Source organism: Vicugna pacos, chromosome 21 (assembly GCF_048564905.1).
Source record: "Vicugna pacos chromosome 21, VicPac4, whole genome shotgun sequence".
NCBI classification, from domain to species: Eukaryota; Metazoa; Chordata; class Mammalia; order Artiodactyla; family Camelidae; genus Vicugna; species Vicugna pacos.
Window position 1 is genome coordinate 21516131 of NC_133007.1, and position 25184 is coordinate 21541314.

The 25184-nt window shown below is 41.4% G+C and overlaps 1 protein-coding gene and 1 pseudogene across 4 annotated transcripts in view; one reads left to right on the forward strand and one right to left on the reverse strand.

The window, feature by feature from the left end:
• The first annotated feature begins 3270 nt into the window (after positions 1 to 3270).
• CD244 (CD244 molecule) overlaps positions 3271 to 25184 on the forward strand; it is a 30160-nt gene continuing 8246 nt past the window's right edge. For 3 of the 4 annotated variants that reach the window (XM_015249086.3, XM_072946268.1, XM_072946269.1), the window contains exons 1-5: positions 4098 to 4287; positions 21522 to 21845; positions 21935 to 22216; positions 23836 to 23934; positions 24375 to 24442. In XM_015249086.3, the coding sequence (XP_015104572.1) occupies positions 4227 to 4287; positions 21522 to 21845; positions 21935 to 22216; positions 23836 to 23934; positions 24375 to 24442 (834 nt within the window). In that variant the 5' untranslated portion in view covers positions 4098 to 4226. Of the gene's footprint in view, positions 3368 to 4097; positions 4288 to 21521; positions 21846 to 21934; positions 22217 to 23835; positions 23935 to 24374; positions 24443 to 25184 lie in introns of those variants that run through there. The other variant, XM_031689194.2, reaches the window with a different exon arrangement.
• LOC102544029 (cysteine-rich secretory protein 2 pseudogene) lies at positions 19881 to 20599 on the reverse strand (annotated as a pseudogene).

Consider the following 25184-nt stretch of genomic DNA (forward strand, 5'->3'; position numbering starts at 1 on the left):
GGCTGCTGGAACAGGGTCTGTCAGAAAGACTGGGAGAACTTCACATGAACGTTATGTAGGGAGGTGGGCTGGGGGAAGAAAAAGGGGAACTCTTAGGGGATGGGAAATCCGATCTAGACTCTTCAGTTTTTGTGGTCTAATGAGTGGGTATGTGGGCACGTGTAACCCTTATGGTAGATGGAACTGCACGAAGAACCAGGGAATCTGTTAGCACCGATATGGATTATACATGGCAGACAAACAACAATGTGAAAAAAAGAACATCTTCCAGAATAAAGTTTGCCAAGCAAAAAAATTCATTTATGCATTATGCTGTGCACCAGAAATTGGCACAACTTTGTAAACTGACTATACTTCAATAAGGAAAAAATATATATATATAAATAATTTATGGTCAATTGTGAATGTTCATATCATTAAAATGGCAAGGTAACTTGGTTGTGCATTTCTGATGGCAACATGAAACTTGGATTACATGCACTTGTTTTCAGAGGTGCCAATGTAAAAAATTAAAGGGAAAATTGGCTTCCACAAATTATCATTAAAATCTCAATTTTGATCTTTTAAATTTATAATTCACAGAGTAGGTATAATTCACAAATGAAGTGGCAGGACATCTAGAGTCATTATGTATTCTTTTCCATTTTTGCAAAACACTGATATATTAATATGTCAAATGTAACAATTTAAGTATATAAATTGATGCTAAATCAGATTTTGACTTATACTGTGTAGTTGACTCTTGAACAATGTTGACTCTGACACTCCCCACCTGACTGCAGTTCAAAATCTGAGTATAACTTTATAGGTGGCCCTTCATATAAGCAGTTCTTTATCTGTGGATTCAACCAGCCGCAGATCCCATGGTACTCGAGAACCTATTTAGTGAAAAAAAACTGTGTATAAGTGGGCCATGTGTTGTTCAAATCAACTCTATATTAAAAGACACTAATGTAGACATTTTTATAGAAAGATAAATTTGTATTTAATTATCTTTAAATCGTGTAAGGCAATTCATTGATGTATTTCTCCTGCAATTTGGGAAAACTTTCTTCATTTCTCACGTGGGAACATCTTGTTCCAGCACAAAGAAGCAATGATTGATCTCCATTTCCTACACCATACTGTTGGTGTCAGGGAGACAGCCTCCAATTCTCTGCATTGGGATAGCTGTTTCTCTGTGCTGAAGCTGGAATTGCAAGTTCCTTGTTCAAGTTCTGAGATGACTCCTAATGTGCATTGCACTCTTTGGCTCCTGGGTCCTTGACTCAGATGCAGGTCTACCAGGTTATTTTGTGTCCTGTGTATTCCCACCTTCTTTATAGGAATATCGCATTCTTCCCATTTAACCTGAACCTGAAAGCTATAACAGCCAATAAAACAACTGGCTGATTCTCTTCTGGTCATTGAAAGTTCAAGAGAGATAAAAACACATAGAAGGGGAAGCAATTTTTTAGTCTTTCTGAGAAAGACAGAAAAAGGCTTAGAATAATGGCTGTGCTTGTTAAAAACCCAGTCATGATTTCATTCCAGGAGGAACCCAGACCATATTCAGATGGTTGGGAAATAAAAGCACTTGAGTTCTTATTTAGTTTCTACTTCTTTCTTTTTCTCGTACAGCTTCTTTTTCATTAAAATTTTTTTGTTTGTTTTGGTGGGGAGGTAATTTGGTTTATTTATTTATTTGTTTGTTTGTTTGTTTATTTTAGTGGAGGTACTGGGGATTGAACCCAGTATGTCATACATGCTAAGCATGTGCTCTATCACTGAGCTTTACCCACCCGCCTCATACAGTTTGCTATAAGGAAGAACCTTGCTTACTTTTGGGCATTTGTGAAAGTATCTTCATGCATTAATGAGAGTATTTCTGTTGGATAAATTCAAAGAGGGCTATTGCCAGGTGAAAGGGCATATGTATTTAACATGTTAATAATTAGTGTTAAATTGCCTTCTAGTAAATTATCAAAACTGAAGGTGGTTTTAGGAACTCCAAACTTACAGTGGTCTTGGGGACTTGTCAACTTTGTGGCTGGGGTATACTAGAATGACCTTCACTCAGTGAAACATGGTAAAAGTATGATTTGAGAAAAAGAAGGATGAGAGGATGGGTGTTGATGAAACTTTAATTCTTGGGTGGCCACTGATCTTTAAATGTCACAGACTTACAAAGACCTGAGGAATATGCATTGGAGTTGGGAATATAGGAGTTTCTGACTTTATGTGGACTCTGGAATCTTGAGTCTTCATGCAAAAGTGGCTGAATTACATAGAAGGGCTGTCTTTATGTGGATCCTGCAGGGTAAGATATAAACTCCATGAAGGCAGGGACCATGGTGACTTAGTTTACCAGTATATCTCAAAGGGAAAGGAGATGATTTCTCTGGAGAATTCATCATTCCTTCAGTACTCAACAATCTATAATCAACTATTAAGAGCCAGGCCCTGGCCCAGGCTCTGGAAACACTAAGAGAAGAGAGCAAAGCCTTCATCATGTAGAAGAGCTCAGAGTCAGGCAGGGCAGTGTGTGGAACAAACAGCATTTTCATAGGGTAGAGTATGGTAAGGACCACAGGACACAAAACTGTCTACCTGCTCCCAGCTTAGTTTCCGGGGGATGGTAAGACACCCACAAGACTGGTGGGAAGAGGATGGCACTGGCGCTGGGTTCGGGCTCAGTGAACCAGATTCCTAATTCATGTTGTCCATTCGTTGCTTTGAACAGCCTGACTTTGTCCTCCATCTTTCACGGGAGGAAATGCACCCTTCCTGATTGCATCATGCTGTAACTCATCATTTCTCAACTGGTCAAGTACCACTTCACAATCTCGTTAAGCACATGACCAGATTAATTATGAGGAAACTTTCCAGGGCTGAGGGTTGCCCCTTGGGTGGAGACAAAGGGGAGGAGAGCTGATAACCATTAGGTCAGCTGGAAATATCTATATAGGTCTACGTTTTTAAAAAAACTAACAAAACTGTATCTTTGTCCAGAGTTCTTTACATGCATACGCTCAGGTGCGGTTTTTAATTTGATTCTGAAGACGACCTTGTGAGGGATGGGAGCCAAGTGTTGTTGACCCCACAGTTTCAAAAAATAGCATGGTCAGGGCCACGCGGGTTGTGAGCTGCTGGGCTGGAACTCAGTCTTCATCTTCAACTCCGAATCCAGTGTTTGATTCAGAGTATCGTCTGCTTCCCCTCAGCCCAGCTTCAGACAGGGTGACGGGAATGGATCAAAAGATGGAAAAGGAGAAGCAGGACTGAACTGAAGGGAACTGAAAGTGTTTTCTGCAAAGGGGAAAGCAGAAGAAAGAAAAAGTCATGGAACTCTGGAGCGTAGCCTCAAAACAACTGCATTCTGGGGAAGGTGAGATGCCTTCACCCCTCCCTGGGGGTGTGAAGAGGATCCAGCTCTGCCTGGCCTTGCTGGAGGGTGGAATCAAAGTGTGTGTTGGGGGTGGAGGGCAGCAAAAACGGGTCTGCATCCTGTCTGGGTGACAGAAGCTGAGAGAAGGAAGAAAGAACAATTATGGGAAAGTAGAAAAAGAAGAAGGGAGGAAACATAGAAGTACAGATAGGAAATTAGAGCAAAAGCAAATTTTTATGAAAAAAATTTAATTTGCACGTGCTCAAACTTTGGTATCAACTGGCAGGGAATCCCCAGGCCTGGTAGATTTTTCTTGTGCCCGCTGCTTGTCTCCTGCAACATTTCACTAACTTATCTGGGGTTCCACTTCTCAGCCTGTATTCTTCACAAACCCTCTCCCCTCCACCTTCTCGATGTCTATTGGGATGGAACAGGCTCAGAAAATGGCTGTTAGGCTTCCCTGGAGTCCTCTTCATCTTGCCCATAAGATGCAGAGAATTGGAAAATTGCTTGGGCATCTGCTGTTTTGAACAAAGCAGATGGAATGGGGTAGAGCTCAGGACAAGATTTTGAAGCTGGTTTTGAGTCACTGTGAACTCTGAGCACCCGACCACGATGCAATCTTCACAAGTTTAGCTTGTGGGAACTGTCAGACCAGGTCCAGGGACTGGGGCTTCCTCCACGCCTTGTTAGCATTCAGTTGACGAGAACAGCCTCAAGTTGAGGAAACTGTGGCTGGAGCCCGATAGCGAGGCAGTTCTGCTCCGTGTCACCCTCCGGCTGATGGGCGGCTGCTGAGCCTGTGTGGGGCAGAGCGTCTGCAGGGAGAGGAGCCGGCCTGACTCCCCGTCTTGTGGGGATGTTGGGGCAAGCGCTCGTCCTCACACTCCTCCTGCTCATCACGGGGCACCAGGGCCAAGGTAAGGAGGCCCAGCCTGGCAGGGATGGGGCTGGCATGGACAAGGGGCCGTGGCCCTCAGGGGAATCAGAATCCAGAGCTTCTGGATTGTGCTGCTTACGTGGTCACCTGGACCCGTGACTCTGAGCAGCTCCCCACAGCTCTGGACAGGCTGGGTCAGACAGCAAAGGCTGGCAGTGGGTTGGGAGGTCCTTGAGCAGTACATCTGGCCAAGCCATCAGCAATCCAGGCCGCCTCGGACAAGGCGAGTCCTTCCCACTTGCTTCAATTTTCCTTTCTGTATAGTGGGGAGAAAGTGTCCTCCTTGCTGGCTGTAAGAAGGACAAATAAAATATCCTCTGATTTGGCGCGATTACCAGCAGAGAGGAGAAGTGGCCCTTGAGCTTGGGTTTCTCCAAGGAAGTCAGGTGGTTCTGGAGCTCAGGGACTGACAGATTGTTTCCTGAGGCAGGAAAACTGGCAGGAGGTGGGTGGTGGTGGAGGGGTGGTGATGAGGAGGTGGGGATTTGGGGAGGAGAGATGGAGAGCTGGGGGAAGGGGCAGGGAATGGTGTGAGGCCAAGGCCAGAACAGGGGCTTTACCTGCATGGCCTGGTGCCTCATCCCCCAGCTCCTACAGCAGCACAGGGGCTGTGGGAACCTGAGAATTATTAGGGAAATGTTGGCTGGGGCAGGGGGCAGGGAAGGGAAGAGAAGGAGACAAAATTAGGAAGCTTCACAGCAAACTGGAAACTGTCAGCTGGGCCCCAAGCTGTGTAATGCTTACTGGGGTGGGTGGAGTGGAGTGGGTGAGGAATCTCACCTGAGGGTGCTCCCCTCTCCCTCCAACCCTGAGTCTAGTATGCTCTGAGATGTGGAGCCTGCATTTTAGATCAGCGACTCACTGAGGGGCATCATGGGTAGGGGTGGAGTGAGACCACGCTTGGGCACAAAGGGAGGAGACGAGGCACAGGGCAGTGTTTGTCCAGGGCCTGTTAGAAGCCATCCCTAGGTACTCAGTCCCATTACCGAGCCCCTGAGCACTTGGGTCCTTCAAGAAGAACATTCTAGGCTCTGGTATTTGTAACGAGTATCAACTGGTAGGGAATCCAGAGGAGGGCAGGTGTGATGAGGAATGGGGTGGGGAGCAGTGAGAGAAGTCTGGAGTCTGGGGCTCTCATGTGTGGGCTCGGGGGACCCAAAGACCGAGGATTCTAGGCAAGAGAGCTAGGTTGGAACCTGGGCTAAGTAGCCTCAAAAGCCGAGGAAGGACCCACAGGGTTTGATGCCTGGCTTTGGGGGTAGGAGTGACAGAGGGCTGAGGCTGACTCTGAGACCATGACCTTGTGTGGTAGGGGGACGATGCTCCCTGCATCCTGGTTCCCAGGGCGGTGGCACTGTCTCTGGGCATGACTGTGCTGGACCCCTTGCAGGGGGATCCAAGCGAGTGATTCTTCGAGCACAGGGAGGAAAAGATTTTGATCTCAGGGAACTTCTCTTTCTTGCTCTGCCTTGTGTCTGTGGGGACCTGCCAAGTGTAAACTGAAACTGCTCTGCTTATTTGTTTCAATTTTTAAACTTTTTGGTTTAAAATAATTTTGAGGTTCCAGGAAAGTTGCTAATGGTACAAAGACCTTTTATATTTCCTTCACTTAGATTCACCAGTTGTTAACATTTTCTCACTTTTGCTGTATTTGTCTTTCTCTCCAAATATATGTATGTGCATATGAATATACAATAATAATTATTTTTGTGGAATATTTGAGAGTAAGTTGCAGACATCATGCTTCTTTATTCTTAACTATTTTAGCACATATCTTCTAATAACAAGGATATTCCCATATCATATGATATCATATCATATCACATCATATCATAGCATATATCACATCACATCACATCACATCATATCATATGTATCACATCACATCATATCAGCACAATTACCAAACTTAGTAAATTTAGTGTTGATACAATCAAATATATAGTCCATGTTTAAATATTACCAACTACACCAAAAATGTGTTCTGTGGCATCTTTTTTCCCATCCAGAATCCAATCAGGATTACATGTTACATTCAGTTGTTACGTCTTTTTTGTCATCTTTAATTTACAAATATTCCCCAACCTTTCTTCATCTTCCTTGACATTGACATTTTTGGAGTACCAGTCACTTGTTTTCTAGAAGGCCCCTCCGTCTGGGTTTGTCTGATGTTTTGTCGCGAGACTCAGGTCATGAATTTTTGGCAGGAACACTGCAAAAACGATGCCTAGGCTTGTTCAGCACATCCTATCAGGAGACATGATGACAGTGAAACATTTTTTCTAAGACTCAGTTTATTGAAGAATTCAATATGCATAATATGTATGTAAGAAGCTCATAACACTCTTGGGCTTTGCAAAGTCTTCCAAAGGCTTCTCACTTCAGGTAGAGCAAAAACTGTACATTTCACAATGGCCCCCTGATCTGGCCTCCCTGACCACTGCTCTTTCCTCTCTGCTTTTCTCACTACATTTCAGCCACATGTCCTCATGCACGTTCCCCTTCGGGGCTTTGTACTGTTTCTTCCACCTGCTCCACCCTCATTTGCCATGAGGCTTGCTTCCTTATTCTGCTTAAATGCCACTTCTGCAGTGATGTCTTCCTCACTAAAAATGTCAACCTTCCCTCCTGCAACTAACCCTCTTCACTTGTTTTTCTCTGTGGTGCTCATCTCCATTTTACATACTATGTGTTTACCTATTTGTCTTATTTTCTGTCTCCTATGCTCCTCTTTTCCACACTAGAATGCAAGATCCTTGAGGCCAGGGCTTTTGTTTGCTTTGTTCTTTGCTGTACTTCAGCACCCAGAATAGGATCTGGCACAAGTAGACCCTCAATACATGTTCATTGAATGAACGAATGAATGAATGAATATTTTAAATAATCCCAGGAATAAAGTGAGTTTATCCGCCTACTGGAAAGTTTCATTGGGAAAAGCTGTTCTAGATTTTAAATCATGTACCAACTACTTCTGTGGTCTCGAGGAAGTTAACTAACCTCTTATGTTTCAGTTTTTCATCCATAAAATGAAGTTAACGGTGCTGCCTGCTTCACAGGGGATGTATGAGGATTAGGTGAGATATAGTATATAAAGTGCATAGGAAAGTGTTGAGCTATAACAAGTTCTCCAAAATGAATGCTCATGTTATTCAGCTCTTTGGAGGCTGAGCATGTATTTCACTTAGTATTGTAATCAGAGTCAGGAAGAGAGACTATTCAGTAATCTTTTGTTGACATTAATTGATTAGAAAGTGAGTTAAAGAATCTTGAGATAAGATGACAAATTTTTTTAAAAATTCCTTTTTTAAAAAATTATTTTGGGGAGGGGAAGGTAATTAGGTTTATTTATGTATTTACATATTTGTTTATTTTAATGGAGGTACTGGGGTTTGAACTCAGGACCTTGTGCATGCTAAGCATGCATTCTACTACTGAGCTATACCCTCCCCCCACCGGATGATAAAGTTTTAATGTGTGACCCTTTTCTGAGGGTTTCTCATGTTCACAACCAGGATCCTAGGGAGACTTCGACATTTTTAACTTAAAGGAACATGTAGTCAAGACATCTAATTACATGATTACATTGTATTGTAAAATATTCTAATTGTTTTCACAATAGCATCTCCCCCCATTTCCACTTCTTCTCTGGATACATTTTGAGCAGCTTTGTGCCAGGCACTGGGCTGGGTACTGAGGATTCCGTGGTGAATAAGTACACAGCCCTTTGTTCGCAGAGTCTACATCTATCGTATGAATCAGTATGTAATTGCAGCCGTGATTATTGCACAACAGAGTGCCCAACACGGTAGGTGCTCAAAACGTATTAGTTGAGTGAATAAATAATTTATTTTCAAGTGTCTTAGAGGCTGATTGGGATGATTTGGGGACCACATGTGTTGGGGAGCAGGGACTTTCAAATTACTGTCCATAGGGGTGGGCCTGGGCCCTGAAGTTCATTTGGACCCTCAATTCAGGTTTTGGCTGTGCATTCTGAGGAAACCCCAAAGGATACACTGGAGACTGTGAATGCCCAGGGGCTTCGAGGCCTGGGATGAGACGTGCTGGGGTGGGGGAAAAAGGGCAGGGACAGCATCTCACAGATTATCTCTGAAAGTTGCTGGCTGTTCATATAGGTTGTGTTGAAACTTTCACTTTTCAGGAAAGATTCTCTGATTGCAATTCCTCTGGCTGGGATTCAGACAAGTTCTAAGAAAGCTGGACTCACTTTTGCCTGTCTTCTCATTGGACCTACCATCCAACAAAGTGTGAATAGTGAAGTAACTGGGCACAGGAGAGAGACTGGGACTCAGAGAACTCAGGGTTGCAGCACCATCCTGGAGGAAACCAGTTTTATAAAAATTCCCCTAGAGATAGCTGGGCCATTGTCTTCATGACAGGTGTACAAAAAAGTGCACAAAGTGATAAATGTACATCTAAATGAGTTATCGTTAAGTGAATATACCCTTGTACCTACCATGTGTTCTCTCTGTTACCTTCTCCCTCTCCCACAAATACAATCACCCTTCTGACTTCTAACATCATAGGTTAGTTTTGCCTGTATATAAATGGAATCATAAAGTATACTCTTGTATTTGGCTTCTTTTGCTCCACATCTGATTGAGATTCATCTCTGTTATCACTTGTAGCAGGTCATTTTCATGACTGTATAGTAGTTCATTGGATGACTATACAGTAGTTTATTCATCTATTCTGCTATTGATGAACCTTTGGATTGTTTCCAGGGTGTTTTTCCCCTATTACAATAATGCTGCTGTGAGCCTTTTTGTTCACGCATGTCTGTTAGGTGTATCCCTAGAGGTAGGGTCACTGAGTATGTACATATGCCTCTAGCAGATGCTCCCAACTATTTTCCAAAGTGGTTGAACCAAGCAGTGCATGAGAGTTCCAAGTTGCTTCAGGGTCACTGGTTTTGCATTCTGAGGGCCTGCAAATGGGAAATGAAAACGCAAAGATGTGGAGCCTGTAAGGTGAAAGTCGAAGCCAAGGGAACCACATCTCTGCAGCTTCCCTGGTAGTCTGCACGAAAATCTTACATGAACGTCATTTCTGGGAAATGAATTAAATTTATTAATAAATCAGTTGAACACTTCATGAAACCCTTACTGTGTTCCAAGAACTATGCAAAATTTTGCGGGGAAAACAGAGATGAAACAGACATTGATTCCATCCTTAGGAATCTTTCAGATGGTTAGAGGAAAGCAGGCCTGGACAATAACAACTCTAAGGGAAGACAGAAAATGCTAAGGGTACCAACAGGCTAGACACATTTAGGAGCACAAAGGGTGCTCAGAAGATGGAGATTCCTTCAAGATAGGGACACCTAGGGAAGTGGCCTTGAAGGATAACTGAGAGTTCAGGAGATAGGGATAAGGTAGAAGGACAATCCAAGCAGAAGGAACAGCCTGAACAGAAGTAGGGAAAATGTAGGCTAGAACAGGGAAACATGAAAAGCAAATGCCTTTGTTATCTTGGGGAAGATTGTATTACAATTGGGATGATTCAGTTAACTGATACAAAGAGTGGGGGCACAGGCTAGGTAAGTTTGTCAGAGGTAAGGAGGTTGCATTGCCTGAGAAGAGGAGTCAATACAGTCAGCAGAAAGCCCCCAAGGGTGGGGCTAGGTCAAGAAGAAGAGAGGCGATGAAGCGGACGGGGTCCATGGAGGATATTTTATCTACTTTACGATTTTGCCTTGACTAGGGCCAGCCCTGCCTCAGCGTTTCTGGGATCTCACTGAGCTTTATCCCCCCAGTCCCCATCAGGAACCCCTTCTGTTGCCATCACCTTAAGTGTGGTGGCCTGACGCCAAGCTGAGAAAACCTCAACATCCTTTTGTTGGCTAGGGGAAGTTATACGTCTCTGAAAGTTTTATTTTTTTCTCCCCTGCCCTCTCTCCTGGGTGCTCAGACCTCAGCCTTCCTCCCGCCTCACCCTTCTTCCACCCAGCAGGTCCAGGTCAGAGGAGGCTGAGCTGACTGTGGACACTGCTTGTCTTTGGAGGCTGCAGCCCCTGCACCCAAGTTCCGGGCTGAGCAGGATTCACTGCTGAGTCAGCTCCTCTCCCTGACCGACCCCCATGCTGGCTGCCTTCTTCCTGTGAAGGCAATGGAGTTAATCATTTGTCCTTCACCCTCCCTCTGCAGACTTACTGTTTCGCCCCCTTCTTTCTTAACCACCGGAAGAGGGGCCCCAAAACTGCCGAGCAGTAGCAACAGCAGTGGCAGCAGCCCCGGGGCCTCCTCTGACCACCGGAATCTGCTGTGGCCTCTCTGGTCTGAACAATCCACCACCTGCTGTTGGGCCTACCTCCACTTCTCACCAACATGGGAGAACTTGTGTTGAAGTTACTTTTTCATCCTGGCATTTCTTATCTCTCCATCTGGCGTAAGCGCCCCTCTGAGATGGGGCGGAGGTCTTTTTGTATCAGTCACAATACCCAATACGGTGTACCTTGCCCACTCGCTTTCTGCTGTATCGACCCCGCCCCCCACCTCGCCTCACCCCCACCTCTGTCTGGCCCTGCCTCACTCTGAATACCTTCCTTTGCTCCACACTGGGCTGTTGAGGGCTGCAGAAGAAAATTCAAGCACAGAGAGCAACCACAGATTGAGAACCTTTTGTTTCAGCTGGGTCCTCAGTGGCCCAGGAATCCTGGCTTCTGAGCCACAGCTTCTCCCATTCTCCAAAAGGGCGATCCCACACCTTCACCATCTCTTCAAAATCCTGTTCCTTATCACAGCCTCTATCAGCCCATGCTCTCCTTCAGAGAAATGGAGACATCCGTTAAGGATCTGCCAACCCCACCAATTCCCCAAGTCAACCTACCTCATCTGCTCCCATAAAGAACCACATTAGCCTCTGCTCTTTGCTAGGGACCTCTTCTCCTTTCCTCATCCAGTCCTTCCCCGTGTGCTCTGGACATCACTGCTTCACCTGGGAGGTCATCCAGGGCCTCCCTGGTCCATGATGACATCTCTGATCTTTCTTCTCCTGCTCCTTTTTCTGCTGGCTTTCCACTCTCAGTTCATTATCCCCCATTTAAAAAACATTGGAAAATCACCCAGTTCTCCCTTCCGTGTCTTTCTTACTACTCATACAGAACACTTCACTTCTGACACCTCTGGTCACCAAATGTGTGGGGTTTTTTCCCCCACACCAAGCAATTCTCTGTGACACCAGCTGACAGTCCTGTAGTTCAACTCAATTCTGACACTACCAAGATGCCTTGGTCTTTCTTGTGATCAGCCCCCACCCAGGAGTCATCCAGGAGTCCACCCAGAGTCACCTTAACAGAATACAAGATGCTCCTGGTGCTCTTATTACTTAGGAATTTAAAAGGGTTTTTGGAGCCTCATGTCAGGAACAGGGTTAAAGACTAAATACTAAATAAAGCAAGTGATATTTTATTGTGGGAAATTACAAGGATTTCAGAGACTCTGTGCCAGGAACTGGGGAGGAGAGACATAGATATATGTATATGTATATATATATATTTCTATTATCTCACAAAAACCAAACCAAAAAACCAAAATAGTGCTCTTCCTCACTCCTCCTGTCCTGCCCTATAGATTTTTGATTTTGTGGCAAGCGCTTCTGGCACCCATCCTGGAACCCTTAAACTTGGCTTTTCTTGTTGCTCTTGGAGTTGCCTCCTGTTAAATACTCAAGATTCATCTCTAGTCTCAGCCCTTTGCTGCTGAAGTGAGGTGGAGCTTTGGACGCCCATCACTTAGCCCAGCACCTGGCCAATGAAATGTATATCCATTGGTGTGGCTCCCTCTCTATTGGGCCTTACCCTTGACCCTTCATATGACTGACATTGCCATTGCTAATTAATCAGTCTTGGAAGTTCCATATTTTCCTTTAGTACTTGCTTGTTATGTATGGAATGTGTTTCCACCTTTCTGTGTACCATTCTCTTCCAAACTCTCCCCAACTCTGCTTGCAGGGTTCATCTCTTGAATGTAATTTTATTGCTTTATCTTCTCCCACTTCCATAGTCTATGAAGGTGATGCCCTGTTTCTAGGAAACGAAGATTTATGATATGTATGTATTTCTTTGCGATTGCTGCCAATCACTAAGATCGTCTCTCTTAGTACTTCTATCTCTAACATTCTGCCTAAGATCTGCACCTTCTGCTTGATTCCTGATACCCAGAGGGCCTTTGAAGTTGCTGTTCCCTCTACCTGGATTTTTTTTTTTCCTGTAGCTCTTCCCTTGGCTGGATCCTTCATATCTTTCATTTCTTAGCTCAAATGTCACCTCCTCTGAGAGGTCTTCCCTGGCCATGAATCTACTACTCTAGTACCTCACCTTTAAAAACTTTTTTCATGGCATCTCTGCCTCTCTGAAAGAATCTGGTTTTACTTTTCACCTATTTGTGGTGTGTACCCCAAGTGGAGTGTGAACTTCATGAGAACAGGGATCTTGTTTCTCTTGCTCACCCTTCTATTCCAATTCCTTAGAGCAGTGGTTCTCAACTGGGGACAATTTTGCCCCCAGGGGACATTTGGAAATGTCTAAAAATTTGTTTTGTTTGTCATGACTGGGGCAGGGGTGCTAGAATCTAGTGGATAGAGGCCAGGGATGATGCTAAACATCCTTACCATGCGCAGGACAGCTCCCCTTTCCCCTGCAACAGGGAGTTAATAGGCCCCAAATGTCAAGTGTCGAGATTAAGATATCCCAAGCTAGAGCAATGCCTGACACACAGGGAGTATTCAGTAAATACTTGTTGAAAATAGGAGTGAATAGTCTTCTTATTGCCTCAGAGGGGCTCACTGATTCTTTTTTTTTTTTTGTAATTATTGCATTTTAAATTTTTAAAAAATTTTTTGGCAGAGGGGAGGAATTAGTTTTTTTTTCTTTTAATACTTATTTATTTATTTTTAGAGGAGGTACAAGGGATTGAACCCAGGATTTTGTGCACGCTAAGCATGTACTCCACCACTTGAGCTATGCCCTCTCCCCTGGGCCATACCCTCCCCCACCACTGATTCTTATAGATGTACCTGGAACCTAGGTTTAGGACACCTTCTTCATCAATCTGTAAATTCGCCTAATCTACTTTCTAGTCTATTTTACCTGTATAAGTTTTCTGATCCATGGATTTATGGCTGTTATTTGAGTAACTTAGAATCAGGAAGACTTTTCTTTTTCTTTTTTCTTTTTCCATTATTTTATCGAAGTATAGTCAGTTTACAATGTTGTGTCAGTTTCTGGTGTACAGCACAGTGCTTCAGTCATACATGAATATACATATATTCGTTTTCATATTCTTTTTCACTGTAAGCTACTACAAGATATCGAATATGGTTCCCTGTGCTATACAGTATAAACTTGTTTATCTATTTTATATATACGAGTCAGTATCTGCAAATCTCGAACTCCCAATTTACCCCTTCCCACCCCCTTCCCCTCTGGTAGCCATAAGTTTGTTTCCTATGTCTGTGAGTCTGCTTCTGTTTTATAAATAAGTTCATTTGTCTTTTTTTTTTTCAGATTCCATGTATGATTGATATCACATGCTATTTTTTAGGAAGACTTTTCTAATATTTAGCCAAAAGATGAGTGCAGATATCGTCTATATCTCCACTCTTGCTGTGGCAATGTTTATACAGTGGCAACATTCTATTAGCTCTTACCAAAGTATCTTTTACTTAGTTTAATGATCAGAACAACTCTATAAGAATTAGCAAGTACTCCTCTTTTATGTTTTATATTTTTATCAAGATACAACTTACAGTCATATACAAAGAGTTTAAGTGAACAGCTTGATGAACATTTATATATATATGTACATGTAACCACAACCCATTTCAAAATGTAAAACATTTCTAGTCTTCTTTGTGCTCCCTCCGAGATGATATTCCCTTCAAAGTTAACCAATATTCTAACCTCTCTTATCATAGATTAATTTTTTTCCTGATTTTGAACTTCATATATGTAACAGCTTTTACTATATACTTTTGTGACTGACTTCTTTATTAATAACCAGCCTGATACGATCCACAAAAATGTCCATCCACATTTTTGCCGGTAGAAGTAGTTTATTCATTTTTGTTACTGTGTAACATTACATGAATAGAACGTGGTTAAAAGATGTCAGTTTTCCAAAGTGGTTGTACCATTTATACTCCCACTAGTAATGAACGAGAGTCTCAGTTACTCCTCATCCCTGTCAACACTTAGAATTTTCAATTTTTTAGATGTTTGCCATTTGGGTGGGGATGTAGTAGAGTCTCATTTTTTTCCTATATCCAACCATGTTGGGGGCCCTTTGCATGCTTTTTGGCCAATTGGATCTCATTTTTTATAAAATGCCTGCTCAAGTCTTCTGCCATTTTTTTTTTAATTGTTGAGTTGTCAGTTTATTTCTTACCGATTTTCAGGAATTCTTTATACACAGGCATACCTTGTTTTATTGAGCTTCACTTTATTGCATTTCACAGATACTGAGTTTTTTGTACAAATGGAAGATTTGTAGCAACTCTGTGTTGAGCAAGTCTATTGGTGCCACTTTTCTAACATCATTTGCTCACTTTGTGTCTTTGCCACATTTTGGTAATTCTCACAATATTTCAAACTTTTTCATTATCATTATATTTGTTATGGTGATCTGTGGTCAGATATCTTTGATGTCACCATTGTAATTGTTTTTGGGCACCACAAACTGTGCCCCTGTGAACTTAATTGTTAAAATGCCAACTGTTGACAAAATTAATCAATAAACAATCAATGATAAGAATAATAAAGAGTTTTATTTGAGACGAACTGAGGACTAGCCTGGAAGCCTATTTCCCAGATTACTCTGAGAAGTTGCTATGGATAAGCAAGGTTTTCAGCACAGTTTTGTATCTTGTTAGAACAAAGAACATTAGACAAGTCAGGGTTACATTTCTTCAAAGTTTAAAAAAAAAGAACAGACCGGCACATACACAGCGAGTCAGTATGGCCTTGGCACCTGGGAATAGAGAGGGCGTCTTAATCATCAAATGAATTCCAGCATCAGTGTCCCAGCATTAGTGTCCCAGGAAGAGGGGGCATTTAATCTTTATTTTTAACATGGATATTCTTTACTTCTGGCCAATGTGCGCTTTTCTTTAATAATTAAAGAAAATGTGCAACATATGTTTGAGGCCACAAACAGGCTAGTTTAGTGAGCACAAATTCAAGTTAACTCATGTATAAGCCAGAATGACTTCCCTAAATCTCAGTATGTGAACATTTATTTTACCACAACAAAAGATTAAGAATATTATATAAACTTAGTTGATAAAGTAGTGGCAGGTTTTGAGGGGATTTTGAAAGTTCTACTGGGGCATTATCTGCAGTAGAGAAATCATTTGTGAAAGGAGGAGACAATCGATGGTGGCAAACTTCATTGTTGTGTTATTTTAAGAAATTGCCACAGCCAGCCTATCTTCACCAACCACCACCCTGACCAGTCATCATCCATGAACACTGAGGCAAGACCTTCCATCAGCAAAAAGATTACAACTTGCTGAAGGCTCAGATGATGGTTAGCATTTTTTAGCGATAAAGAATTTTTTTTTTTTTTAAGAATTGTTAAATAAGGTTTGTGCACTGTATTTTTCTTTTTAGACATAATGCTATTGCACACTTAATAGACCATAGTATGTGGTAAACATAACTTTTATATGCACTTGGAAACCAAAAAATTGTGTGGCTTTCTTTATTACAGTATTTGCTTTATTGTGGTCTGGACCTGAAACTGCGATATCTCCAAGGTGTGCCTGTGTTCTGGATATGAGCTCTTTATTAAATACATGTGTTGCAAACATTTTCTCTCCGTCTGTGTCTTGCTTTTTCACTCTTTTTATGTTGTCTTTTGCCAAATGGAAGTTCTAAGTTTTAATGAAGTCCAATGTATTAATCTTCTTTTATGGTTAGCAATTTTTTTTGTCCTGTTAAAAAAAATTGTCTACCGTAAGGCATAGGAAATAATCTCTTATGATTTCCTCTAGGAGCTTAAATTTTATCATTCATATTTACATCTATGATATATTTTGAATTAATTGTTACATGTGGTGTGAGGGAGATGTCAAGATTTATTATTTTTTTCTTATGGATATCCAACTGAGTCAATACCATTTTTTTTAAAAGACCATGTATGTCTAGACTATTATATCCCATTGACTATTTTTCTATCCTGGTAATAATAGCATACTGTCTTTAATTTTTGAAGTTTTATAATACCTCTTGATATTGGGGGGTGAAAATCTAGTTTTGTTCTTTAAGATTGCCTTGTCTATACTATGTTCTTCACATTTCTATATACATTTTAGAATCAATTTGTCAACTTCCATGAAAATAACCTGCTAGGATTTTAACTGAAATTCTTTTAAATCTGTAGATTAATTTAGGGAAATACTGACATCTTAACTATAAGTCTTCCAATAAAAACATGGTATACACCTCTATTTATTTGACTCTAAATTTTTCTCAGAAATCTTTTGTTGCATTAAGTATGTGGGTCTTAAACATTTCTTGTTGAGTTTATTACTAGGCATTTGACTTTTTTGGTGCTGTTGAAAGTAGTATTGTTTTCAAAATTTCATTTTTTATATGTTTGTGCTAATGTATAGCAATACAAGTAATTTTTATGTAATGACCTTGTATCTAGTAACCTTGCTAAACTGACTTAATACATTCAAAATAATTTTTCATATATCCCTACATACACAGTTATATCATATGAATAATGACAGTTTTACTTATTCATTTCCAATTTTTATTCTTTTCATTTGTTTTCTTGTTCTGTTGAACTAGCTATGACCTCCAGTACAATGCTAACTGAAAGAGTTGTTTATCAAGTCCTTGTCTTATTCCTGAAATCAGGGGAAAAGCATTTTATATTTTATCATAGAGTATGATTTTAGCTGTAGGTTTTGGTACACACTTTAATTGGACTGAGAAAATTTCCTTCCATTCCTAGTTAGCCGAAAGTTAAAAAAAATCATCAATGTGTGTTGAATTTTAACAAATGTCTCTTCTGTACCTATTAAAACTATCATTTATTTTTCTCTTTTGTTCTGTTAGCATGTTGAATTACATTCATTGATTTTAAAATGTTAATAAACTTTAAATACTTGGGATAAATCTCAATTGTTTAGGATATATTATTCTTTTTATACACTGCTAGGTTCAGTTTGCTAATGTTCAATTTGCATTTATGTTCATGAGAGACATTAGCTTGTAATTTTCGGTTTTTGTTAGGTTGTTACCAAGTTTTGTTATCAGGATTTTACTTAAAAAAAATGAGTTTCTATTCTATGTAAGATGTTGGTATTAATTCTTAAATGTTTGGAAAATCCGCCAGTGAAGCCATGTGGAAGATTTATAGGGAGATTTTAAAGTATGGATTCAACTTTAAAGTATTTAGCAGTCTTTAAATTCATTTTTCTTCTTGTGTCGGTATTGGTATGCATACTTTGGAAGAAATTTTAGCCATTTAATTTGAATTTCCAAGTTTATTGACATAAAGTTATTTATAATATTTTCTTCTTATTTTAATGTCTGCAGGATCCCTAGTGACATCTTTTTCCATTTCTGGTATTGTCAATTTATTTTCCCACTTTTCTTTAGATTTTGCTAGAAATATATAAATTTTAACTTTTTTTATTTGAAGAATTTACTTTTGGCTTTACTGATCTTCTCTGCTATATATTTGCCTTCTTCTATTCCATTGATGCCTGCTCTTAACTTTATTGTTTCTTTCTTTGGGTTATGATTATCATCATTATTATAATTACTGTTCCTTTTATTGGTTTATTGAGATTGAAACTTAGATTATTGACTTGCAAACTTTCTTCTTTTGTAGTATATGAATTTAAAGCTGTACATTTCTGTCTAAGCACTGCTCTAATTGTATTCTATGCTTTGATATTCATTATTACTTAGTTCTAAATATTTTCCAAATCCCACTGGGATTTGTTCTTTGACTTATGGGTTTTTAGAAATATGATGTTGGGGATTTTCTGGTTATTTTCTGGTTTTGGTGTCAAGGTATAACTTTATAAAACTAGTTCAGAAGTATTATCTTTTTCTATCTCTGAAAGGATTTGTCTAAGATTGGAGTTATTTCTTTTAAAATATTTGGTAGAATAAACTAGTGAAATCAAGTAGGCTTGGAGTTTACCTTACGAGAAGTTTTTTCAATATCAACCCAATTTACTTAATAATAGACAATTTTCTATTTCTTCTAAATTTTAAAACTTATTGACATAAAGCAGTTCATAACTCTTAAGATCTTATTAACATCTATAAGTTCTATAGTGATGTCTTAAGAAAATTCCCAGTATTGTTTTTTGTACCTTGTCACATTTCTTTTGATCAGTCTATCTTTGCACTAATATGTCTTAATTTTTTTATGAATAAAAATGGTTCTACTGTATAACTGTTTTCCATTTCCTCTTTCTCTGCATCCACTCTCTCTTTTTTCACTTAATTTTTTCTTTTTGTGGATTCTTGAGGATGATGAGATTGACAGCTTATTTTCAGCCTTGTTATTTTATAACAATATATTTAAGACTATAATTTCCTCTCTAATTGTGGCTTTAGCTGCATCCCATAAATTTTTATATATAATATTTTCACTATTAATTAATTTAAAATATTTTCTGATTTGTATTATGATTTCTTCTTTCACCATTAAGTTCACTCAAGAAAATAGGGATTTTTAAAAAATGTGTATTTCTTTATGTTGATTTCTAGATTTAAAATTACTTTATGGCTCAGCATTTGGTCAAATTTTGTAAATGTTCATGGACTCTTGAAAATAATGGCAATTTTTTATTGAAGTATAGTAGATTTACAATATTGTGTTAGTTTCAGGTGTACAGAAAATTGATTCAGTTTTATATATGTATAGTTTATATATTAAATTTATTTTGTATTTATATTATATTTCATTATAGGTTACTACATATTGATATTGAATATAATTCCCTGTGCTATATAGTAAATCTTGGTTTCTTATCTATTTTATATATAGTAGTTTGTATCTGTTAATCCCCTACTCCTATGTCCTTCTCTCTCTCCACTTCAGTAACCATAAATTTGTATTCTATGTCTGTGAGTCTATTTCTGTATATAGATTCATTTGTATTATTTTTCAGATTCCACATAGAAATGATATCATATAGTATTTGTCTTTGTCTGAATTACTTCACTAATTATAATATTTTCTAGGTCCATCCATGTTGCTGCAAATAGCAATATTTAATTCTTTTTTATGGCTTTATAATATTCCATTGTATATATATATATATATATATATATATATATATATATATATATATACATACACACACCACATGTTCTTAAGCCAGTTGTCTGTTGACGGGCACTCGGGCTAGCTATTGTAAACAATGCTGCTATGAACACTGGGGTTCATATATCTTTTTGAATTAGAGTTTTCATTTTTTTCCAGTTGTATATGAGGGAGTGGGATTGCTAAATCATATGGTAGCTCTATTTTCAGTTTTTTAGGGAATCTCCGTACAGTTTTCCAGAGTGGCTGTACCAATTTACATTCCTACCAATAGTGTAGAAGGATTCCCTTTTTTCCCACACCCTCTCCAGCATTTTTTCTTCAAGGAATTGCAGTTACTAAGGAGATCGTCATCCTAGCAAGTATTGGTGCCTAGTCCATTGTCACAGTTACCAGGGCAGCTGGCACAGGGTGTTCCTTGCTGGTAAGTTGTATTCTTTTTACTCACTTTATTGCCAGCAGGACAATATTGGCAAACATAGTAGTATTTAAGACTGTCTTGATTAGGACAACAAGCAATTCCACATCCAGCAAGGTAGGGTGAGTACCAGACAGGCTGGGTATAATATCTAATGACTGCACCGGAACTCTTCAGTTCTGCACCACAGACAAAATCGTGGCATTCTTCATACCAGCTTTGGGTCGCATCTGACCAGGCAGTAGAGTCACCTGACATGTAGAAATTCTCACCACATTTTGTACTGGTCTATCGGTCATCTGGATTACTGTGTTCTATAGCACACTGGTTTGCCCCTTCTGGGCATTTGCTGTGGCGTCTCTGCTCCATTCCATCTTTAGTATGTTGCTGACAGGTGGAGAGACGGATTTCCTTAGCTCATTGTGTTTATTTACAATCTCTCTTTGGACTTCCGTTTGAGTAGCTAACGAAGTAGAAAAGGATGGATCTTTTTCTTCAATGGGGAAAGATGGTAGCAGCACTGTAGCTAGAAACAGCACCACTGGGAGTAAAGACATTGTGTTGGTTTTCAGAGCAGGATGAAGTATCTGCTTTATTTGGATGGTTGCAAATGGAAAAGCACTGTGCCCTTTGTTGCAGGTGTTTTCAGATCAGGATGGCATGGTTCTTCTAGGGTGTCTTCAGAAAGAGCATGGCGTATGGTTTCATAATCCTAGGCTCCAGAGCTCAGATCTTCCTGCTGCAGGGATGGGAGCCAGAGGCACTGACTGAGTGCCTATTTTTCTTTTTTAATTGTTTTCTAGGGAGCAATCCTTGTGGGTACTTTCTAGTAACTAAAAAATTGGCAAACATTAGTGAGTAATGACTGCAGTCCTATGTGCAAAGTGCTGCAGGAAAGAATTATGAATATAACTCTATGGGGGAACAGAGGAGGGAGCTGTGAGGTCGGCTTGGAATGTTTCTCTTACTGGGTCTGGCCATTGTTGGTTGCCTCAGTGCTGCAGGGAGGGAGTCACATCAGATACAGTGTTTATAATACTGTAGCTAAAAATTCATCTCCTGAAGCCAAATTGACTGGATTTTAAGCTCCTCTTTCTTGCTGTGTAAGTTGGATCAGTTACTTTTAAGTTCTAACTCAGTTTCCCCACCTGTAAAATGAGGATAAGACTCTTTTAGGGTCATTGTAAAGTGAAATAGTTAAAACATGTAAAATCTTTAAAACCTGCCTGTTCCATAATAAGTACTCAGGAGATCTGAGCTATTACTACTGGTCTGTGGCCCTTCAGACTTCGGCACAGAGCTGGGGAAGAGGGGAGGCAGTTAAGAGAAATGCATGTTCAGGGTCTCTTAAACTCTAGGCTTCTCCTTCATATCCCCATCCTCTTGGCCCAAGGGAAGTCACATCTTACTGCCCACAACACTCAGGCCTGATACCCTGCCTTCCACATTCAGTCTGGTTCTCTTTCCTGTAATCCCTAGATTCTGCTGACCATGTGGTTGGACTCTCAGGAGAATCTGTCTGGTTACGGCCCCTCAGCACACAGATGAAAACATACTCTGTTCATTGGAAGATGAAGCCGTCCTCAAATTCAAGCTATCTGATACTATCTTGGAAGAATGATTCTAGTGTGATGCATGTGGAGCCGCCTTTGGATCATTTAAAAAATAGACTCAATTTTACAATCGAGGACCTAACTCTTCACATCAAGGCAGCTCAGCAGCAAGACAGCGGGCTCTACATTGTGGAGGTCACCAGTGACACTGGGAAGGTTTGGAGACAGACGTTCCAGGTTTCTGTATTTGGTGAGTCTCCAGCACAGCTCACCCTGCACCTCTGACTCCTCTAGGGCTTGTGTTTCCAGCCCATTTCTGATCAAAATCTCTGCTTCCAGATCGTGTTGAGAAGCCCAGCCTGCTGGAGAAGAAGAAGACCCTGGACAGAGGGATGTGCCAAGTGACTCTGTTCTGCTTGGTCTCCGGAGGTGGTGATGTTGATGTGAGCTATACTTGGTATAAAGGGACTGAGCTGATCCAGACACCAAGGAACCTCACTGAACTGGAAGTGCAGATTGATGCTGATGGTTTGCACATATATACCTGCAATGTCAGTAACCCTGTCAGCTGGGCAAACCACACCCTCGAACTCACCCAGGGCTGTCAGAGTGGCCACCAGAGTAAGTGGAGCACTTTGGGCTGTAACAGGGGCTGAAGGTGTTGGACCCCCCAACCAGGCTCATGTGCAAGGGAGGCTTGGGTATGAGATCCCTTGGCTGCCTCTTCCAATGCTTTGCAGCCCTTCCCCAGAGAGATAGTGGCCTCTACGCACACAGCTCCCATGAAGTCAGGGCCGTGTTAGTCTGTGAAGAATTGTATCCCCATAAGGATTGTCCTTCTGGGAGATGCGAGTTTCTCCTTCACATAGAGAATGCTTAGTTATTGGGTGAGTCACAGCCGTGCTGATCATTACTTTCTTTTTCTGAGAGACTGATAGAGACCTATTTCCTCTTCCTGAGTGGTAACTCCCCCAAGCCACATAGTTTCCCACGAGGTGACTATGCTGTATGCAGTACCTTGGGTCATGGGGTCATCGGGTCATCGGGGTGAGCCTGGGGGTATCTGGAAGAGTTTTTTTTTTCCTGCTTATTCTCATCCTGAGAGCTTTCCTGAGTTAAGTTTACATCACCTTTTATTAGATAAACAAAGACTTAATATGCCATCAGCATGAGCATCACAGGGGAAAAACAGCCTTCCGTCCCCATCCTTAAGGAACTTACAGCCAAATGGGGCAACAAACTAAGCATTTATGGGCAAAAAAAGAAACAAACAAGTTGAGGTAAAGTGGAGTGACAAGGACACTGACTCTTGGTTCATGCCAGCCATGGCTTCATCATTCACTAGCTCTGTGATCTCAAGCTGATTCATTAACCTCTCTGAGCCTCAATTTTTCTTTCAGGTAAAATGGGGTTGATAATAATAAGTACCTAACAGGAATGCTGTTAAGATTGAATGAGATAATGTTTGTAAAGAGCCCAGTCAGCTGGCACCTAGAACTTCTCCCCACGTGGGCTGGGTTATGCATCAGACTACATGTGTGACATACATGTTAAATGTAGACATATAAATGAAGGAGAGGGGAGGGATAGCTCAGCGATAAAGTGTGTGCCTAGCAAGCACGAGGTCCTGGGTTAAATCCCCAGTACCTCCATTAAAAATAAATTAATTAACCTAATTACTGCTTCCCTAAAAAAAATATGCAGCACTATATGTCAATTATATCTCAGTAAAACTGGAAGGAAAAAATTTTTGAAAATAAATGAAGGAGAGCAGTGAAGGCAGGAGTAGCAGAAGGCAAAATGGAAGACTTGCTTGGCGTATAGTAGGTATGCAACAAATATTTATTGAGTTAAAAACAAAAGAGTGGGTAGATGTAACATTTGCTGTGCCAGATGTTTTACATATATTAGAGCCTGAAATTAACCTCCATGTGTAGATAACATTATTTCCTGCTTATAAGAGATAAAACAAAGGCTCAGAGAGGTTAAGGATGTTGCCCAAGGGCACAGAGTTTACAGATTTAGACTTGAGCCAGTGTGTACCTGTGCTCTTAGCATCACTCAGAGGAGGTCACCCAGTTGAGTGAAGAGACCACCTTGATGGTGAATTCACAGGGTATGAGGAGACCAGCCACTGGAGAGAGGACTGTGGGTTTTGAGATAGCCCCTGTAGCAGACAGGTGGGAGGGGAGAACAGAGAGGGCTCAGCACTCAGGACTCGTGCCTTCTGTATCCCTCAGACTTCATCGTTCTGACCTTATTGGTGAGTGTCGTGTTTCTCCTAATGGCATTCTTCCTCATCACCTTCACCTGCTGGAGGAGGAAGAGGAAGCAGTCACGTAAGTGGAGGGTCCCTAAGAGGTGCTGTTGCCTGATTTGACATCCCCAGCGGCAGGGACTTGGGAGCACAGGACCTGTTCCCTTTTCCTGGGAGCACTGAGATATGTGTGTCTGGTCAGGGGAGGGGAAGCAGTGGCTGCTGGGCTCCTTTTGCGGGTTTGTGCCTCCTGGGGTGGCTACTGGATGTTTACAGTCTGATCCTCAGTGTGCAGACTTACCTGCAGTCTGCCTGGCCTAATGGAATAGACATGTCAGGAGAGGGTGCTGCCCCTGTGCTCTCTGGGCATCTGGGAAGAGTGCTGACCTACCTCCTTTCCAGAACTTTTCTCAAGGTCTTGACCATCTAGGAATGGAGGTGGAACTGTCAAAAGCAGAAGCCGGGACAGGATGCCCTCTGCAGATCTCTGCAGCTCTTTTCTTTGCTTCTTTCCTCTCACAGAGACCAGCCCAGAGGAAGTTTTGACAATTTATGAAGATGTCAACCACGTGCAAATCAGGAGACAGCAAGTATGGCACCCTCAGGGCTGGGGTTTCTTTCAGCTAGTCTGGAGGATGCTCTTGGGAGACTGACTATTCAGAGCAGGAGGACAAAGAGAGCAGGACTGCTGTCCTGAGTCCTCCTCATCTGGCCTTTCTCCATCAGCCTCCTAGCTCTGGCCCTGGAGGAAAAGAGGAAAGCACGGGAGCAGAGAAGATGACAAGAAGCCAAAAGGGCATCTTGGTGCAGAATCGCACCGACTGGGAAGGGATGGCACCCTAGGGTCCTCATTTCTGCCCAGTCTCATTAGCTGGGCTAAGCCCCAGGTAGAGTCCAATCTTCTTGTATTTTGTGTCTGACCATAGATTCTTGTGTCCCTGCAAGTCGGAGTTTACTTTTGTGGGTCTTTGATCATGGCTCAGGCTAGGGAGGGTGCCAGCCTGACCAGCCAAAGCGCAGGAGTTTCATAGCTGTCTTGGTGGTGGTCTGTGCTCTCAGCATTTTGGGAAGAAGAGGCCTGAATCTGGCTGAGATGCTAGAGGAGTAACCAGCTTAGCACAAAGGTCAGCTGTTCTGGGAACCTCTCTGGCCAGTCAGTGGCCAACTCTGCCTGCCACCCAGAGGTGTCGAAGAGGAGGAAACTGCAGCGGGCTGCAGGGCCCCCTGCTGCTCTGACCCGAGCGGGACAGGATGTGGTGACAGGCCTGGGGGAAAGGCAGCGCCCAGCGGAACTGCCAGGTAGGAAGGGTGGTGGGCGTGATAAGGAAGGGC